Below are 15161 nucleotides of genomic sequence, written 5' to 3' on the forward strand. Positions count from 1 at the left end.
ACCGGGCTTTGTTATTATTTGTTCACAATAGGGAAAAAGATGGATTAGGGGAAGCGAAAAAGGAATATTATTGAAAAAAAAGGTAAATTAATTAAAAACAGACTTAACTTTCGATTATTTATTTAATTCTTAAATCTAACTTACAGTAAATGTTCAAACTGTTTCCCTCGGACTCTAATGCATAAATGACACCGTTTTATAAAATTACGATTCAATTTTCTCAAACTAATTTCCGATATGGTCCGGGCTGCGTCGAATACGCGTTCACGCAATTCTTCCTCGCTTCTTATTGGTTTTGCATACACTTAAGTTTAAGAAAATTGAATCGTAATTTTATAAAACGGTGTCATTTATGCATTAGAGTCCGAGGGAAACAATTTGAACATTTACTGTAAGTTAGATTTAAGAATTAAATAAATAATCGAAAGTTAAGTCTGTTTTTAATTAATATTCCTTTTTCGCTTCCCCTAATCCATCTTTTTCCCTATTGTGACTTTAACAAATAATAACAAAGAAAATTCACTAAAAACGTAATTTGGTAATAACTCGAAAACCATGCAACTTTTACTGGGGTCATGTTAGGCTGGTTAGGTCCCTCTTTAGCTGACCTACCTCCGGTGTCACTGTGACGTGCCACTTATGGGACACCCTGTATAAACTATAAACTCAATTTGAATGAGATTGGAAATTTTGGAACCAAGCATTTAAATCCAATTACCCATTAACAAAACAAACAAGCCAAGTTTTTTGCAAGTATGTTGCATTGGAAAGGTTGAATGCAAGCAGTGGGAATACACCATTTTTGCAGAATTCCACAAATTGTGATTAGTGGACTCAGTTTAGTTTGAACGCGCGTCAAAGATGGATACTAGCAAAAAGAAAATACGCTAAATTTTACACTTTTTCTTCGATAAAGACAGGCGGCTGAAAATGTAAACAGTGTTAATGGTGCTGATACTTAATCAGCCAATCACGCGCACATGTTGCACAATATACTTTTCCTTCAACTGCACAAATTTCAATAATTCAAGTAATGAACTGATTCAAATCAAAATGGCCTTCGTTGACAGTATGTGCTAATTTATTGCGTTTCCATAAAAACGACTCAAAAGTCCACCTTCATTGGTCTACCAAGCGAGGTGTGAGCAAAGTGCCGTGAGAAATAATATTTCCCACAGTATGAGCAATACATAGTTTTGAAATTGAGTAAGCTATGAAGAATAACCTACTTTTCATAGCAGTTGTAGGAAAATAAATATCTGAGGGTTTTTCTGTAGACATCAATATCGACAACAAAGTATCTATGTTCAAAAAATATCGATGATGTCCCATGATTTTTGTCATCGTTATCATCATCAGTTATCGTAGCAAGCGTGAAGCGAATGCAATTTAGAGGCGAAGAGACAAGGCCGCTGACGTTGAGGTCATCCTCAATCGTGGATTTGATCATTACATGAAACCTGATGACAAATCTAAAATTATGCACATCTTCGTGCAGGTTGCATTCCGAATTAGATAATATTTCCAATATTTCATATTTATCCGACACTGAAGAATAAAATTTCAATATAATTGTTCCAATACCTCAAGACAAAAAGTCAGCACAATAATTTTTTAACAATAACGTTCAGCTACGCATGAGATGCACGTAATAACATGTTATAATTTATTTAAATGATCACACGTATTATACAAGTTTGTATTAACAAATCGAAGTGAAAACCCGCTAATAATATTGTTACGAGATAAAAATTGTTCTTATAGTTTTATTCCGGTTTGATTCATTCTGAATTAATTAAGAATTAAATTCTCAAAACTATATAACGCAGCAACCGACAATTAGCCACAATTTGTTAATTAAATAGGTAGGCATGCGTTGAACCAACAGATTTTCGCACCAAATTTTATTTTTCTAGTTCAGAGATGAGCTTTCAATAACATAAGTTGTAGAATATTTTATTCCATTTTGAAATACCTACTATACTGTCCAAAACGAAAGCAATATCTAACTTGAAATCTAATATTATTCATAAATAACACTGGTCTAGATTCATATATGTAATACAGTCTAGTAAGAGATGGTTTATGTACCTATAATAGGCACTGAACTTTCAGGAAAAGAAGATGATTTGAAATGTATATCCTCTAGAATACAAATTGAGTTTGTACTCAGATCAATAAAATTCAGAAGGAAAACTAGGTAGTTGATACAAATTTATTTTCGACTTTTGTAAAATATAGCAAAATAATCCTCTGCAACTTCAAGCCAATATTCCAATATTCAAGTAGGTACGGACTTGCCAAGTATATCATTAATTTTAATTTCGTTAGACAGCTGTAATTGCAGGTATTCTTTATTGCACTGAATTTCAAAGCATTCAAATAAGTTTAGTTGAGAACTAAAAATTGGGCCATAATCTAATCAGATTAATGAAGACCATTCGCCAACACTTTTGGAGTAAAATCTTCAATATTGTCAATCCATCATTGAAGATACAAGTATAAATTTTATGAAATTTTCAATTCAATGGATCTAAAACTTATACATTTGCAAATTAGGGGGTGGATGGTAAGAAATTATATTTGACCAGACTTGAAAATTTTATAATATCAGAAAGTGAGAATAATAAAAAATTCCAAAAAAATGTATACCTATCTAGCGAAACTATCAATAGAACCAATACCCAAACAAATTAGCATTTATCCAAATTTTGTTCTCAGCATTAGTTTTTGTTGACTAACTTCTGTTATAGGTGTCTAAATTTCAAGGGCAAAAGTTCAGTTCTCCAAATTATAAGGAGAAATTTGATCACAAACTACAATATAGATTTTTCACTTCAAGATAAAATATTCTCATCGATTACCCAGGTAATGTAGTTTGCACATTAATTTACTCACCCAGTTCCTCTACAAGTCTGAGCATTACTCCTCCAATATGAAGATCTCCTTTAACACGTATGGGGCGTTCGGTTTGCAAATCAGTGACCAATACTCGTAGATTCCATGATCCATCCCCAACAATTTGTCCATTAGCAAGCATTTTGAAAAAGCTTTAATATTTGTGATCGTAGGAAAGTCAACAAAAGAAGGAATTCATATTTCGAGTGCTCGTCACAAATAAAACGAAACAAATTCACATAACACCTAATTTTGAGAATTAAAACTAAATAGTGTTATTTACTAGAATAAAGAACAGATGGAAATTCTTGTACCCAAAAATGGTAATGGAATGATGAAGGTTATTTTTGAGATAACCTACGTTCCATTCACGTCAAGATAAAAACACAAACTGACTTAATTACACAGAAACAGAAGAATTTGACACTGATTTGACCACAAATTATAAATGGTAATTAGAACTCTGTGAATTATGTAAACCAGATATTACATTTATTATTTGGGTGCATATAATAGTTTATCGATAAGAAATATTGCATTCCAATTTTCAATCAAGTATTTTCTCATGAAAATAAAAAAAAATCAAATGTTGAACTTTGTATATATGAAATCAATTTTTTGTATATGTAAATATAATATTCAAAAAAATTCAATTATTTAATTCAGTCAATTCAAATTGTCGAATAATTCTGTTTTATTCTATTATAAATGAGGAAAAATAATACAAAGACATAAGACATTTTCATTAATTTAAATTGAGATGTATTTCTATGCTTCTGGATCCAACCAAAAAGTTGTTTGAAGGAAGATGGAAATATTTTGTGGATAATAAGGAAAATATCTATTTCACATTCGAATAAAATCAAGAAAACTAATATCTTAAAATGAAGTTAGGGGTAATTTTATTCAAACAACATATAGGAAAACATTTTAAGAAACATTGGGCTATACAAGGCCGGAAAAAAATTCTTAACACACCAGCCGAGAAAATTCTTCTGAAAAATGGTATCACAATTCACAAACCTGAAGATTTCTTCGAAAAAAGAAAATCTGAGAAGTAAATACTCGAGAAATCAAATGACATTATCTTAATAATTTATTTTTTTAGAGTTAAAATTGTTGGCATGAAGCCTGTACCCATAAAATTTAACAAAACTCATGCTAATTGGCACGATAAGGTTCTCTTCACCTGTAATGACAATAATGTTCTTCTAGAAGGCCTTCAGCAAGCACAAGTTCTTACTAGAAGTGTAAGGATAGAAGAGGGTCTCCCATCAAGTTATGTTACTAATCCATTATCTAAAGAAATCAATAGTAAGGTGAAAAATATAATATTAAACTCCCATGTATTTGATGCAGAACAACAAAAATTACCCAAAATTAAAGATCCTGAAAGGCCGGCTTGGAATTTTCCAAGAGTGTATGGTATCACTCAAAATAGAAGAAAGTAATTTTGCTCAATAAAAATGAGATGTGATGGTAATTGTTTTTTTTTTTAGTAAATTAATCACATCGAAATTGTTGAATCTATTAGAGACACAAGAAGAATATGATATTGTTAAAGACCGTTTTATATTGAATGATTTATATTTTTCATTTCCCTTTATGAAGGAAGATAATTTGATACAGTTCAGAATGACTGGAGATACAGTGTTGGTTTCGCGGAAACCTTTGTCGTCAGTTACAGATGAACCAACTCAAGATCATGAACTTCCAAATTTGCATCCAATTCACTATACTGCTACATTAAAAGAGGAAAACATATATGAGTTGCAAAATATATATCGTAAGTTAAAAATATTATGTTAAAGTGTTTATTTATATCATTCAAAGTGATGTTATTGTTATTAATATTCAACAAATTGTTTGTGAACAAGAATATTGTGTCGAACCAACAGATGCATGTATCAATACCACAGCTACCTAGTTAAAAAAATTATCTCATCTTTTCACACTTCTCCCTAGAGGTGAAAAGAATCATTCACTAAGTTATGAAGTTTGAAATTCCAATATTTAATAAAATTTTCAGCCATAAGGAAAGAAATAAATGTTAGTCATCCTCATACAGTATTCATCCATTTTGATGAAACCATGGTCAACAATTTGTTTGAAGAAGAAGTTACTGAAACCCAAATTCATGGTCGCTCACTTCTAAAGACTTTTACTGTAGCAGCATCATATGCAAAACAACGATTTGGTGTAGGTATCATGAGAGTTCTTTTTTGTTAATTTTATTATTTTTATTATTAATTTTAGGATGATGTTAAAGAATTGCCAACTCCTGTTACTGTACAATGTGTTCATACTGATGGCAGATTATTCCAGTTTGGTGTTTTACAAGTGAATACATTAAATTTAGAAGATAGTCAAGTGAAAAATATTTGGTATCAAACAGAACGTTTGCCTCTATTTGAAGTGTGCAAGTATGATGATGGGAAACCTTTATTAAAAGGATATAATGACCAAGTAGTGAAAAATTTGTTTAGTTTTTATAATAAACATTGATTGTTGATGAATTAAACAGTTAGGTAAACCAATTTATTCCTTTTTTACCTAGAAAAATTTGATTTTTGGTTTGAGAAATATAAGATTCTAATTATTAAAATTCTCATTCAATGAATTCCATTGTTAATAGTATACAAACAAAAATACATCATGGTTAAGGAAATATCAATCTGAGAGTCAGACAAAGAATTTAAGGTTTGAGCCTATTTAGTGAATGAAAAGTTCGAAAAAAGCATTATCAGGAGCTTCTGAGCAGATTCTCTCATGCTTCTATTGGAAACTACTTGAACATTCAAGTTTCTAGCCGGACCGATGGATAGAACCGAATATGAGAACGGATTTGTTATCAATGAGTAAACACTATCGTTTGAGACCATTTCCCGCTCAAAATTAGAAAATACAGACACTGGCAAAATGATAGAGCGATCTGTTCAGTAAATCCTTAATTAGTAGTGAAAAAATTTTTTGATATGTAAAAAATTTTTAATATTCATTCTACTGTTCATTCAGAATCATCTCGCATTGAGGAGAATTACTGTCTTGTCTTTAACTACTGAAAGACAATCATTTGTGTTAGATATTTAAGTTGCAATGGATATGAAGAATTAGGGTAAATGCACTGGTTCTCGACCAGTTAACAGAAATATCGATTTCGAGCACGATTTTTTCACACATAAACTTATCAAATTTTAATGGTGTTGGTGTTCATCGATTCTTTAGCGAGTTTTAAATTATTTGTCATCTAATTTTAAGCGTTCTTTCCGCATTTAACCTTTGAAATGTGAAAACTTATAGAAAATCTCAATAACCTCGGTTTTCGACCACGCCGCAGAGTTCTCGACCATTTTTGTGTTAGTTTTCGACCACTAATAATAGTGGCCGCTCCACTTAAAAATTTTATAAAAAACTTTAGAGCGAGATGAGTGATTAGTTCTTACTTTCGTACCGTACCATCGACATCACTACCTATCATTCAGATGGGTTTCAGATGAGGTAATCAAGTAAGAAACACTCGGAACGTAAAAGAAAATTATTTTGCAAAAGTTTCCACTTTCTATAAATATTTCAAAATAGCAACTCATACAACATTATTTGGTTATTTTGCTCTTAATATCTATTTAGAAACTAATGAGTAAATAAAATATAAAACACCGACCACCAGTGGTCGAGAATTAAGTACAATCAAATTGGTTCTCGACCGCGAATAAATAAAGGGTAGAAATAAGTGTTTCAACGTTAATTCGGTGGTCGCAAACTAATATTTAGAAAGTAGATATATAAATGAATCAAGGTATCGAAAAAAAACGAAAATGATCCAACAGAAATATATCAGTTGAAATGAACAATTATTGAAGTAACATATTGGTTCTCGACCACTTTGGTCGAGAAATAAAAGATACAAATTTTCCAATACCAGTTCGCGACCGCCGAATATTGAACAAAAAAATATACATTTATTTGCTTTTTGATTGAAATACACTCGAAAATATATCTTATAGTTGATATGGAACAAAATATACACACATAATTCATTTAAAATAAGAAATAATTACTATTTTCTGGTCATATATCACAAAGCACTTTTCTAAGAGAGGACGAGAAAGAACCCTTTTCTATGATAGACGATTATAAACTAATTTTTAGCTCGAAAACTTTGACCTATACCACTACTATGCAAACTATCTTGGAAGGGTAGAATGGTCGAGAACACGTACCGCGAAAATATTTTGCACTACATGATATATTTTTATTATTATTTCATCTCAAATCACGGAATGGTCGAGAACCAGTGCCGGTCGGCTAACCAGTGCATTTACCCTATTCAACAGTAAAAATTTCAATATTTCATATATTAAAAACTGACAATAAATCAATTGACGAAAGGCAACTATTCAGTTCATACAATAAAATACTTCCAAATTGATGTATGACAATATTTCTTTTCAACACTCCTTCTTAATACAGCAATCTTCTGAAGTTAACAAATTAAGATAAACCCATAGCTTCAACTGTAACGTTGTCGAGCGAGATTTCTTCAGGTTTTTAAATGATATTCACATATGACTGATAAGGCAGTTTTATATTTATTGTTTCTATCTTCTTTATGTCTCTACATTGAATGAATCGTATTAAACATATTTGCAGGTACCATATCGATGCGTTGTTGCCAGATTTGATATAATTCTTAATAACTAACTATTACAATGTTGACTATGTTACATCTTTCCCCTTAAGCTGAAGTCATATCTTAATTATTTTTTTTTTTTCATTTTTTTTTTTTATTTTTTTACAATATAATTATGTCATTCTATTCAACCTAACCTATAACTAACATTATACCTAACTATCTAATTCTAGTCTACCTAAGCTTACTTAGTTCATCTATTATGTGAGTACATATTAATAAAGAAATACTACTCTATATAGTTGATTTTTTTTCTCTCTCTCAAGTTATAATCATGCTTATTCTTACACATATTCAGACTGAATCTAGCTCTATTAATATCTACAAGATTTTCAGGATCTGTGATTTTCCCTGTACCTTCATTTGTTTTATCATTATGAAATTTGAAATTACTATTATTAAGCAAAATGATATGTTGTCTAGTTCTTCTGAAAATTCTATTCTCAATATCTATAACATGATAAGATCGTGGTTCCTCACATAAATTAACAATCTTTCCTTCTTTCCAAACATTTTTATATTTAAACAACACCCTATCACCTATTTTTCCTTCTGCCAAGTTTTTTACATGTCTATTATAATAATTTTTCTGTTTCAACCTTCTATTTTCAAATTTCTCACGAATAAATTTCTTATTTATCGCTATAGGCTGAAGCAAGTGATCCATGACAGGTATGTCATCTTTCAGACGACGACTGAGTAATAATTGAGCAGGTGATAGACCAAAATCAGGACTAGGTGTATTTCTATAGTTGAGCAAATATGAGTTGATATAATTCTTAATAACTAACTATTACAATGTTGACTATGTTACATCTTTCCCCTTAAGCTGAAGTCATATCTTAATTATTTTTTTTTTTTTGACTGATAAGGCAGTTTTATATTTATTGTTTCTATCTTCTTTATGTCTCTACATTGAATGAATCGTATTAAACATATTTGCAGGTACCATATCGATGCGTTGTTGCCAGATTTGATATAATTCTTAATAACTAACTATTACAATGTTGACTATGTTACACAACACAAAACTCCAGTTTTGGTTTTGGTAATGGCTTTGTACAAATGTCAGCTATCATTTTACTGGTTGGTAAATATGCTAACTCAACTTCTCCATTGGCTATCTTTTCTCTTATAAAACGAACATCAATGTGCTTGGTTCTCCTATTCAGAATGGGATTATTGGCAATCTTTTGTGCACTTTGATTGTCGTTTTGTCGTTATAAATTTTTATAGGTTTTGAGAAATTGACAAGTTCTGACAGTAATCCTCTTAGATGAACAGTTTCTTTAGCAGATTCGCTGAGTGCCATGTATTCCGCTTCACATGAAGACATTGCAATAGTGGTCTGCTTGCGACATTCCCAAAATCTACTGCATTCGCATATATGAAACAATAACCTGTATACGATTTTCAGTTAGTTGCATCACTGGCATAATCTGCATCAGTATAGCCAGTTATTTCTTCATTTGACTTCTGATAAACTAGAGCTCTGTCTGCAGTTCCTTTCAAATATCTAAGAACACGTTTAGCAGCTTGCCAGTGGTCTTCATTATGTTTTGAATTGAACTGACTTAGATAAGAACATGCATACTATATGTCAGGTCTAGAAGTGACACTCAAGTAATAATAATAATAACATTTCTTTATTACCCAACAGGAATATCCCAATTACAGGGTAAAAATAATATACAATACAGTGCAGAATACACAAAAATAATTCAACACATCAACATGATGCATTACCCACCTAAAAATTCACTTCCCAAAACTCAACCAAAAACATCTTCTTAGTTTATCAGCACTTTTACAAATACGGTTAACTAGAGATCGTTCAGAAATATTAGTCCTAGCCGTAGGCAAATAGAAAACTGGTGTCGACCTCGCTGCTAGTCTCAGTACATTAAAAGACATCTTGGGCAGAAGATATGGTGAATCTATCCTGTTGGCTAACAATCCACGGTCAAACCTGGCACATTGTTCTTCATGTCTATCAAGTATCGAAGATATCCTCAACTCTTCCATAACATCAGAAAGGTCTGCACCACGCTCAGGATACCGCCCTGTTCTCTTGAAAAACAAGTATTTAAAAAATCTCCTATGAATACTCTCCAATCGCGACAGATGACAGTCATAAATAGGGAACCACACCAAGTGAGCATACTCCAACTTATGTAAGCCAGTTACATAAGCACCAACCATGAACATATTCCAAGCACGACTGGAGAAACAGCAAATCAGTCACATCACGGATTCTCAAGTAGAGCTTAAAGTCGTCTGCGAAAGCCAATGCTGGTCATCTAAGTGAGGTGAGAAGATCATTGATGTATATAACAAACAACAATGGCCCCAAATTTGATCCCTGGGGAACGCCACATGAAAGAGCATACTCAAACGAAGTACATTAAACATCCTATTAGTTGCTGATACGGAACTTCTATACCTATACATTTTTTGCTTTTTTCTGGTGAAAGTTTGTTTTTCGGTATCATTGGCGTAGATACTGGTTTGTAAACCAGAAATTGCGAAACTAAAGAAACAGTTATCCAAACACTTTAAAATAAAAGATCTCGGAGCAACACATAACTGTTTGGTCATGAAAATCTAGAAAAATTTAGATGAAAGTGTTACTATTTGTCATAAAAACTACATTTACGACGTTCTAAGCAAATTTGGTATGTTCGACTGTAGTTGAACATACCAAATTAACACTCCCATCTAAATTTTTCTGGATTTTCATCACCAAACAGTTATGTGTTGCTCCGAGATTTTTTATTTTAAAGTTTTTGGATAACTGTTTCTTTAGTTTCGCATATTTGTCAAATTGTTGTGAAATAAAAAGAAATCGTCGACGTAAAGAGCAATTATAACAATACTATTCTTCTTTTCTAGAATGTAAATGCAACTTTTATGTTTTGACTGCTTGAAGTTCAGTTCTTTCAACACTTTATCGACCTTTTTATTCCATGATCTTGCAGCTTGTTTCAAACCATATAAGGCTTTGTGAAGAAGGCATACTTTATTTTTCTCCCCCTCAACGATGAAACCTTCTGGTACATTGTTTCATGTACATTGTTCATGTACATTGTTTCATCTAGATTTCCATTCAGGAAAGCAGTAACAACATCCAGTTGTTCCATTTCAAGATTATATTGAACTGCCAGTGCAAAAAGTAAACGTATTGATGAATGTCTAATAACTGGGGAAAAAGTGTCAAAGTAGTCTATGCCATATTCTTGAGTGAAAGCTTTCGCAACCAACCTGGCTTTGTAACAGTGTTTCCATCGGCATCCTGCTTCACTTTGAAATTCCATTTAGACTTAACAATGTTTACATGAGCTGGCTTTTCCACTAACGTCCAAGTACCTGTTTCATAAAGAGAGTCAATTTCATACTGCATAGCAGCTTTCCATTCTGAAGAAAAGTCACTAGAAATTGCTTCTTTGTAGGTTTTTGGCTCATTGATATTCCACACAGTTTGATACAATAGAAAATCTGGAAAATCCTTTGGTTTTCTATCACGAACTGGATATCTTTCTGTGATTTGATCTGGAAGGCTTTGTTGTTGAAATATGTCTTCTTCAGATAGAACTTGCTTTCCTCATATATCTTCTGGCTAAAATCCAACTTTCGCCGTTTTTGCTTTGGTATAAACACATATGCCACTGATCCAAAAAAATCTCAAATGGTTGAGATTTATTTCTTTACCGGACCACTTTTCTTCAGGTGTCATGTCCTTAAATAACTTCGTTGGTGAACGGTTGATCAAATATACTGAAGTATTGACAGCTTCTGCCCAAAAACGATGATTACAGGATGACTCATGCATCATTGATCTAGTTTTATCCATAATGGTTCTATTAATTCTTTCCACAACACCGTTTTCTTCGGGTGTGTAGGGAACCGTGAGCTGGAATTCGATAAAGAATGATTTGAGAATTCTTTACCATTGTCACATCGAACCTTTTTAATTTTTAAGTTGGTTTCGTGTTTTACTTCTTGCTTGAATTCTTTGAATATTTCTGTAGCTTCGCATTTTTGTCTGAGAAAATAGACAAAGACTTTTCTTGTAAAGTCATCTATTAGACAAAAATAGTACCAACTTCCTCCCCAGGACTCCACAGGCATTGGTCCACACAAATCCATATGTATGAGTTCTAACTTCTCATGCGTAGAAACTCCTGTTCGATGCATCTTAAACGGCATTCGAAAATGTTTTCCCCTGATACAGAATTCACAAGGATTATCAATTTCTTTGTTTGAAAAATGGATACCTATGGCCATTTTATCACGAAGAAGTCTCATACTGATACGATTCAAATGTCCAAGTCTTTTGTGCCAAACTTCTTGAGACATTTTTGTGCTTGAAAAAGAGGTTTGCTGAGTGTTGACATCTAGGCAATAGACTCCACCAATTTGAGTTGCTGTAGCCACTGTATCACCTTCAACTACACAATTTTCAAGTATTTTGCATCCATTTTCATCAAATATAGCTACAAACCCCTTAGAAACCATTTGACTTACAAATAGTAAGTTAGAGGCTAAGCTTGGAACATAGGTGACGTCTGATATAGGGTCAATTCCAGAATTTCCTTTTATGTTGACAGGTATATCACCAATCCCTTCACTATATAAAACTTGATTGTTTGCAATAGATACTTCTAAGCCAATATTTCTCTCATTTGAATAATTGATGAGCCATTCCTCATTAGAAGTCATATATGCGATTATGCACCAGAATCAATGTACCATTTTTGTTGATTCACTTGACAGCCTAAGGCAGTTAAAAATGCTTTTTTCTGATTATTTTGCTTGTTATGTTCATTTCTCTTATTTGATTTAGAGAATGAAGGATCACTAGACTTTTTGTTAGGACAATCTTGTTTATAGTGCCCCACAGAACGGCATCCCCAGCACCAAGGCTTCTTAGCCAGGCCCGGTCTGGCCAGGTCGGCGATCGCCGAGGGCCCCTGGCCAAGGGGGCCCCAAGCCGAGCATAACTAAACAAAAACAAATTTTTGAAAAACATGTTTTTTGGGCAAGTTTATTTCATTTTAATGTTTTAAAATGAACAACGTATAGACATTATGGGCGAGGTTCTGTAATGATATTTTTGTGAAAATCTTTTATTCAAACAAGTCAATAAAAACAATTGCTTCGATGAAACGCAATATAATTTTAAAGGCTTTACGATAGCATTATTCATAACGTTATGGTAGACTTTATCAAAGGTATAGGAAGCAGTTATCGACCAATTGGCTATTTTTGTTCGATATTTCATCAGATGAAAAGTTTATGAAAGGCTTCTAGAAATTACTGTAGTTGAAGACTCGAGTGTACTTGCATTGTACAAGCGTATAACTTCAGAATTAACTAAGTACGGAATTTTGGAATCGAATATCGTTTCATGTTCATTCGACAGAGAAAATAACATGAAAGAGTCAGTGGCGTACCCAAAAACCCCAAAAAATTTCAAATTTTCCTTCTTTCGAAGAAGTTTTCCAAAGAATTTTGCTTACTCATAATAAGATTGTTATACAGAGTGGCCAATTTTTTAATGGGATTGTATTGGTAACTTTCAAACCATAAGAATTAGAAGGTCGATCAAATGGAGAAAAAGTTGCATGCATAGAAGCACTATCAAGCAGTTCAAACAAATCGAGATTAACAGGGCCGGTTATTGAGATATAAAAAAAAAAGTAAATTTTGTCATTTGGATTTTTCTTTTTTCCCAACTTATTTGAAATATTATCAAAAAATGTTACAGGAATTTTTTATTCGACAGTAAATTATCCTCAATTTGACGTAATCAGTTTTCGTATCCAACGTTTCGTACTCTCTGGGCCTCCCTCAACCTAATTTTTTTCAATACAGATGTGGGCTGTAGTCCTTATACGGTGACTATCAAGTAGTTCACTGCCAAGGAATTTAGGGAAATAAAAGAACGGGTTAAAAAATACGTATTCGATTTATTTCAACCCACTAAAAGAGTTTGAAGAAGATCCTCATTAAAAACAGATGGTGTAAACTCCAGTGGAAATATACCATCATCGGGTAATCTAGGTATTACGTGAAAGAAATTATAGCTGGAATTTCATTGGCAAATTGATTGAATATTACAAATTGATAGAAACTCATTTCACATATAGTAATATCTAGAATCGATTTTTTGTTTACCGTTATTTTACAGAGAATTTTTAAGTATATTTGCATTTCCGATTGAGAATAAGGTTCAATTGTTGAAATTGTTCTCGGACTAACTAATTAACATTTGCTACAACCAATTTTTATCGAAGAAATAATCAAAAAATATTAAAAAAAAAAACATCGAAAATATGGAAATCATTAATCGAATTGTTTACTTCTAATTCTGGAAAATACTATGGAAATCAAATATATTCCATTAGGCACTGAAAACACAATGGCAAAAACGATTTTTCCTACAACTGCTATGAAAAGTAGCGTATTCTCTACAGCTTACTCAATTCCAAAACTATGTATTGCTCATACTGTGGGAAATATTATTCCCCACGGCACTTTGCCCACACCTCGCTTGGTAGACCAATGAAATTGGGCATTTGAGTCGTTTCTATAGAAACGCAATAAATTAGCACATACTGTCAACGAAGGCCATTTTGATTTGAATCAAGTCCATTACTTGAATTATTTAAATTTGTGCAATTGTAGGAAAAGTATAGTGTGCAACATGTGGAGAAAGTCCTTTTCTCGCTCGTGTGTTTGCGGCACTCGCCTTTCAGGCTCGTGCCACAAACTTCCACACTCGCGAGAAAAGTTGGACTTTCCCCACTTGTTGCACAATATACTATTTACGAAGTTACAGGAAGGTAAAGTAATTTCTCCTCGTTGAACATGGCGCAAATGAATGAAAAAAAAATTAAAAGCACTGACAGCAGGAGTTTTTGGGTGATCATAAATGAATTTAGTTTTGTAAAAGGCACTGGCGTACTATTTTTTTTTCGATGTTATTATTGGAAGTCCGGTGCCGGTACGCCGTAACTATCGTTACTTTGGAACCGGTTACTTTACGTTTGTGGAACGCGCGACTACGTTACTCAAAAATACCGTTTCCAAAATATATTTAAGATGTTTTTAGACATCTCAGTTATATTGAACACAAATAAGAGTTATATTCAGGATAATACAAATGAAAATTGGAGGCTTCTCAATAAGAAATGAATTTATTTTTATAGAGGAGACTAAACCGGGCATTACAAATATTACAATTGATGCCTTTTTTGATTATATTGATTTTCTCTTGAAATCCGGTAGATCGTATTAAGTTTTGAACCTAAAAAATATAAATTAAGGATTGGTTTGAAAATAGGTACATGCATTGGTTGTCTTTGAACATCATGCACGAATCTAAGAATTTTGGAAATACAATAATCATGAATTATATGCTTATTATGCAAAATTATTTCACATATTTAGAGTTTTTTCTTATGTTTGTATATGTTGAAGGCAATTAGGAAACGAATATTATTATTAAAAATAAAGGTTTATTTTACGAAGTACATATAATTGTATCTTTCATCCATATTCAAAGAATACA

The 15161-nt window shown here is 32.3% G+C and overlaps 2 protein-coding genes across 2 annotated transcripts in view; one reads left to right on the forward strand and one right to left on the reverse strand.

Annotated features, from left to right (window-relative positions):
• Nucleotides 1-3300, reverse strand: part of LOC123671245 (unc-112-related protein-like) — a 39899-nt gene extending 36599 nt beyond the window's left edge. The window contains exon 1 of the mRNA XM_045604987.1: nt 2899-3300. Coding sequence (XP_045460943.1) covers nt 2899-3040 — 142 coding nt within the window. The 5' untranslated portion in view covers nt 3041-3300. The remainder of the gene's footprint in view (nt 1-2898) is intronic.
• A 360-nt stretch (nt 3301-3660) lies between these two features.
• LOC123671247 (39S ribosomal protein L37, mitochondrial) lies at nt 3661-5435 on the forward strand. Its single transcript, XM_045604990.1, has 5 exons — nt 3661-3955; nt 4007-4345; nt 4398-4684; nt 4928-5097; nt 5155-5435. The coding sequence occupies exons 1-5, from the start codon at nt 3783-3785 to the stop codon at nt 5401-5403; spliced, it is 1218 nt and encodes a 405-aa protein (XP_045460946.1). The 5' UTR covers nt 3661-3782; the 3' UTR covers nt 5404-5435.
• Nucleotides 5436-15161: the final 9726 nt, after the last annotated feature.

Source organism: Harmonia axyridis, chromosome 1, assembly GCF_914767665.1.
Source record: "Harmonia axyridis chromosome 1, icHarAxyr1.1, whole genome shotgun sequence".
Lineage (NCBI taxonomy): Eukaryota > Metazoa > Arthropoda > Insecta > Coleoptera > Coccinellidae > Harmonia > Harmonia axyridis.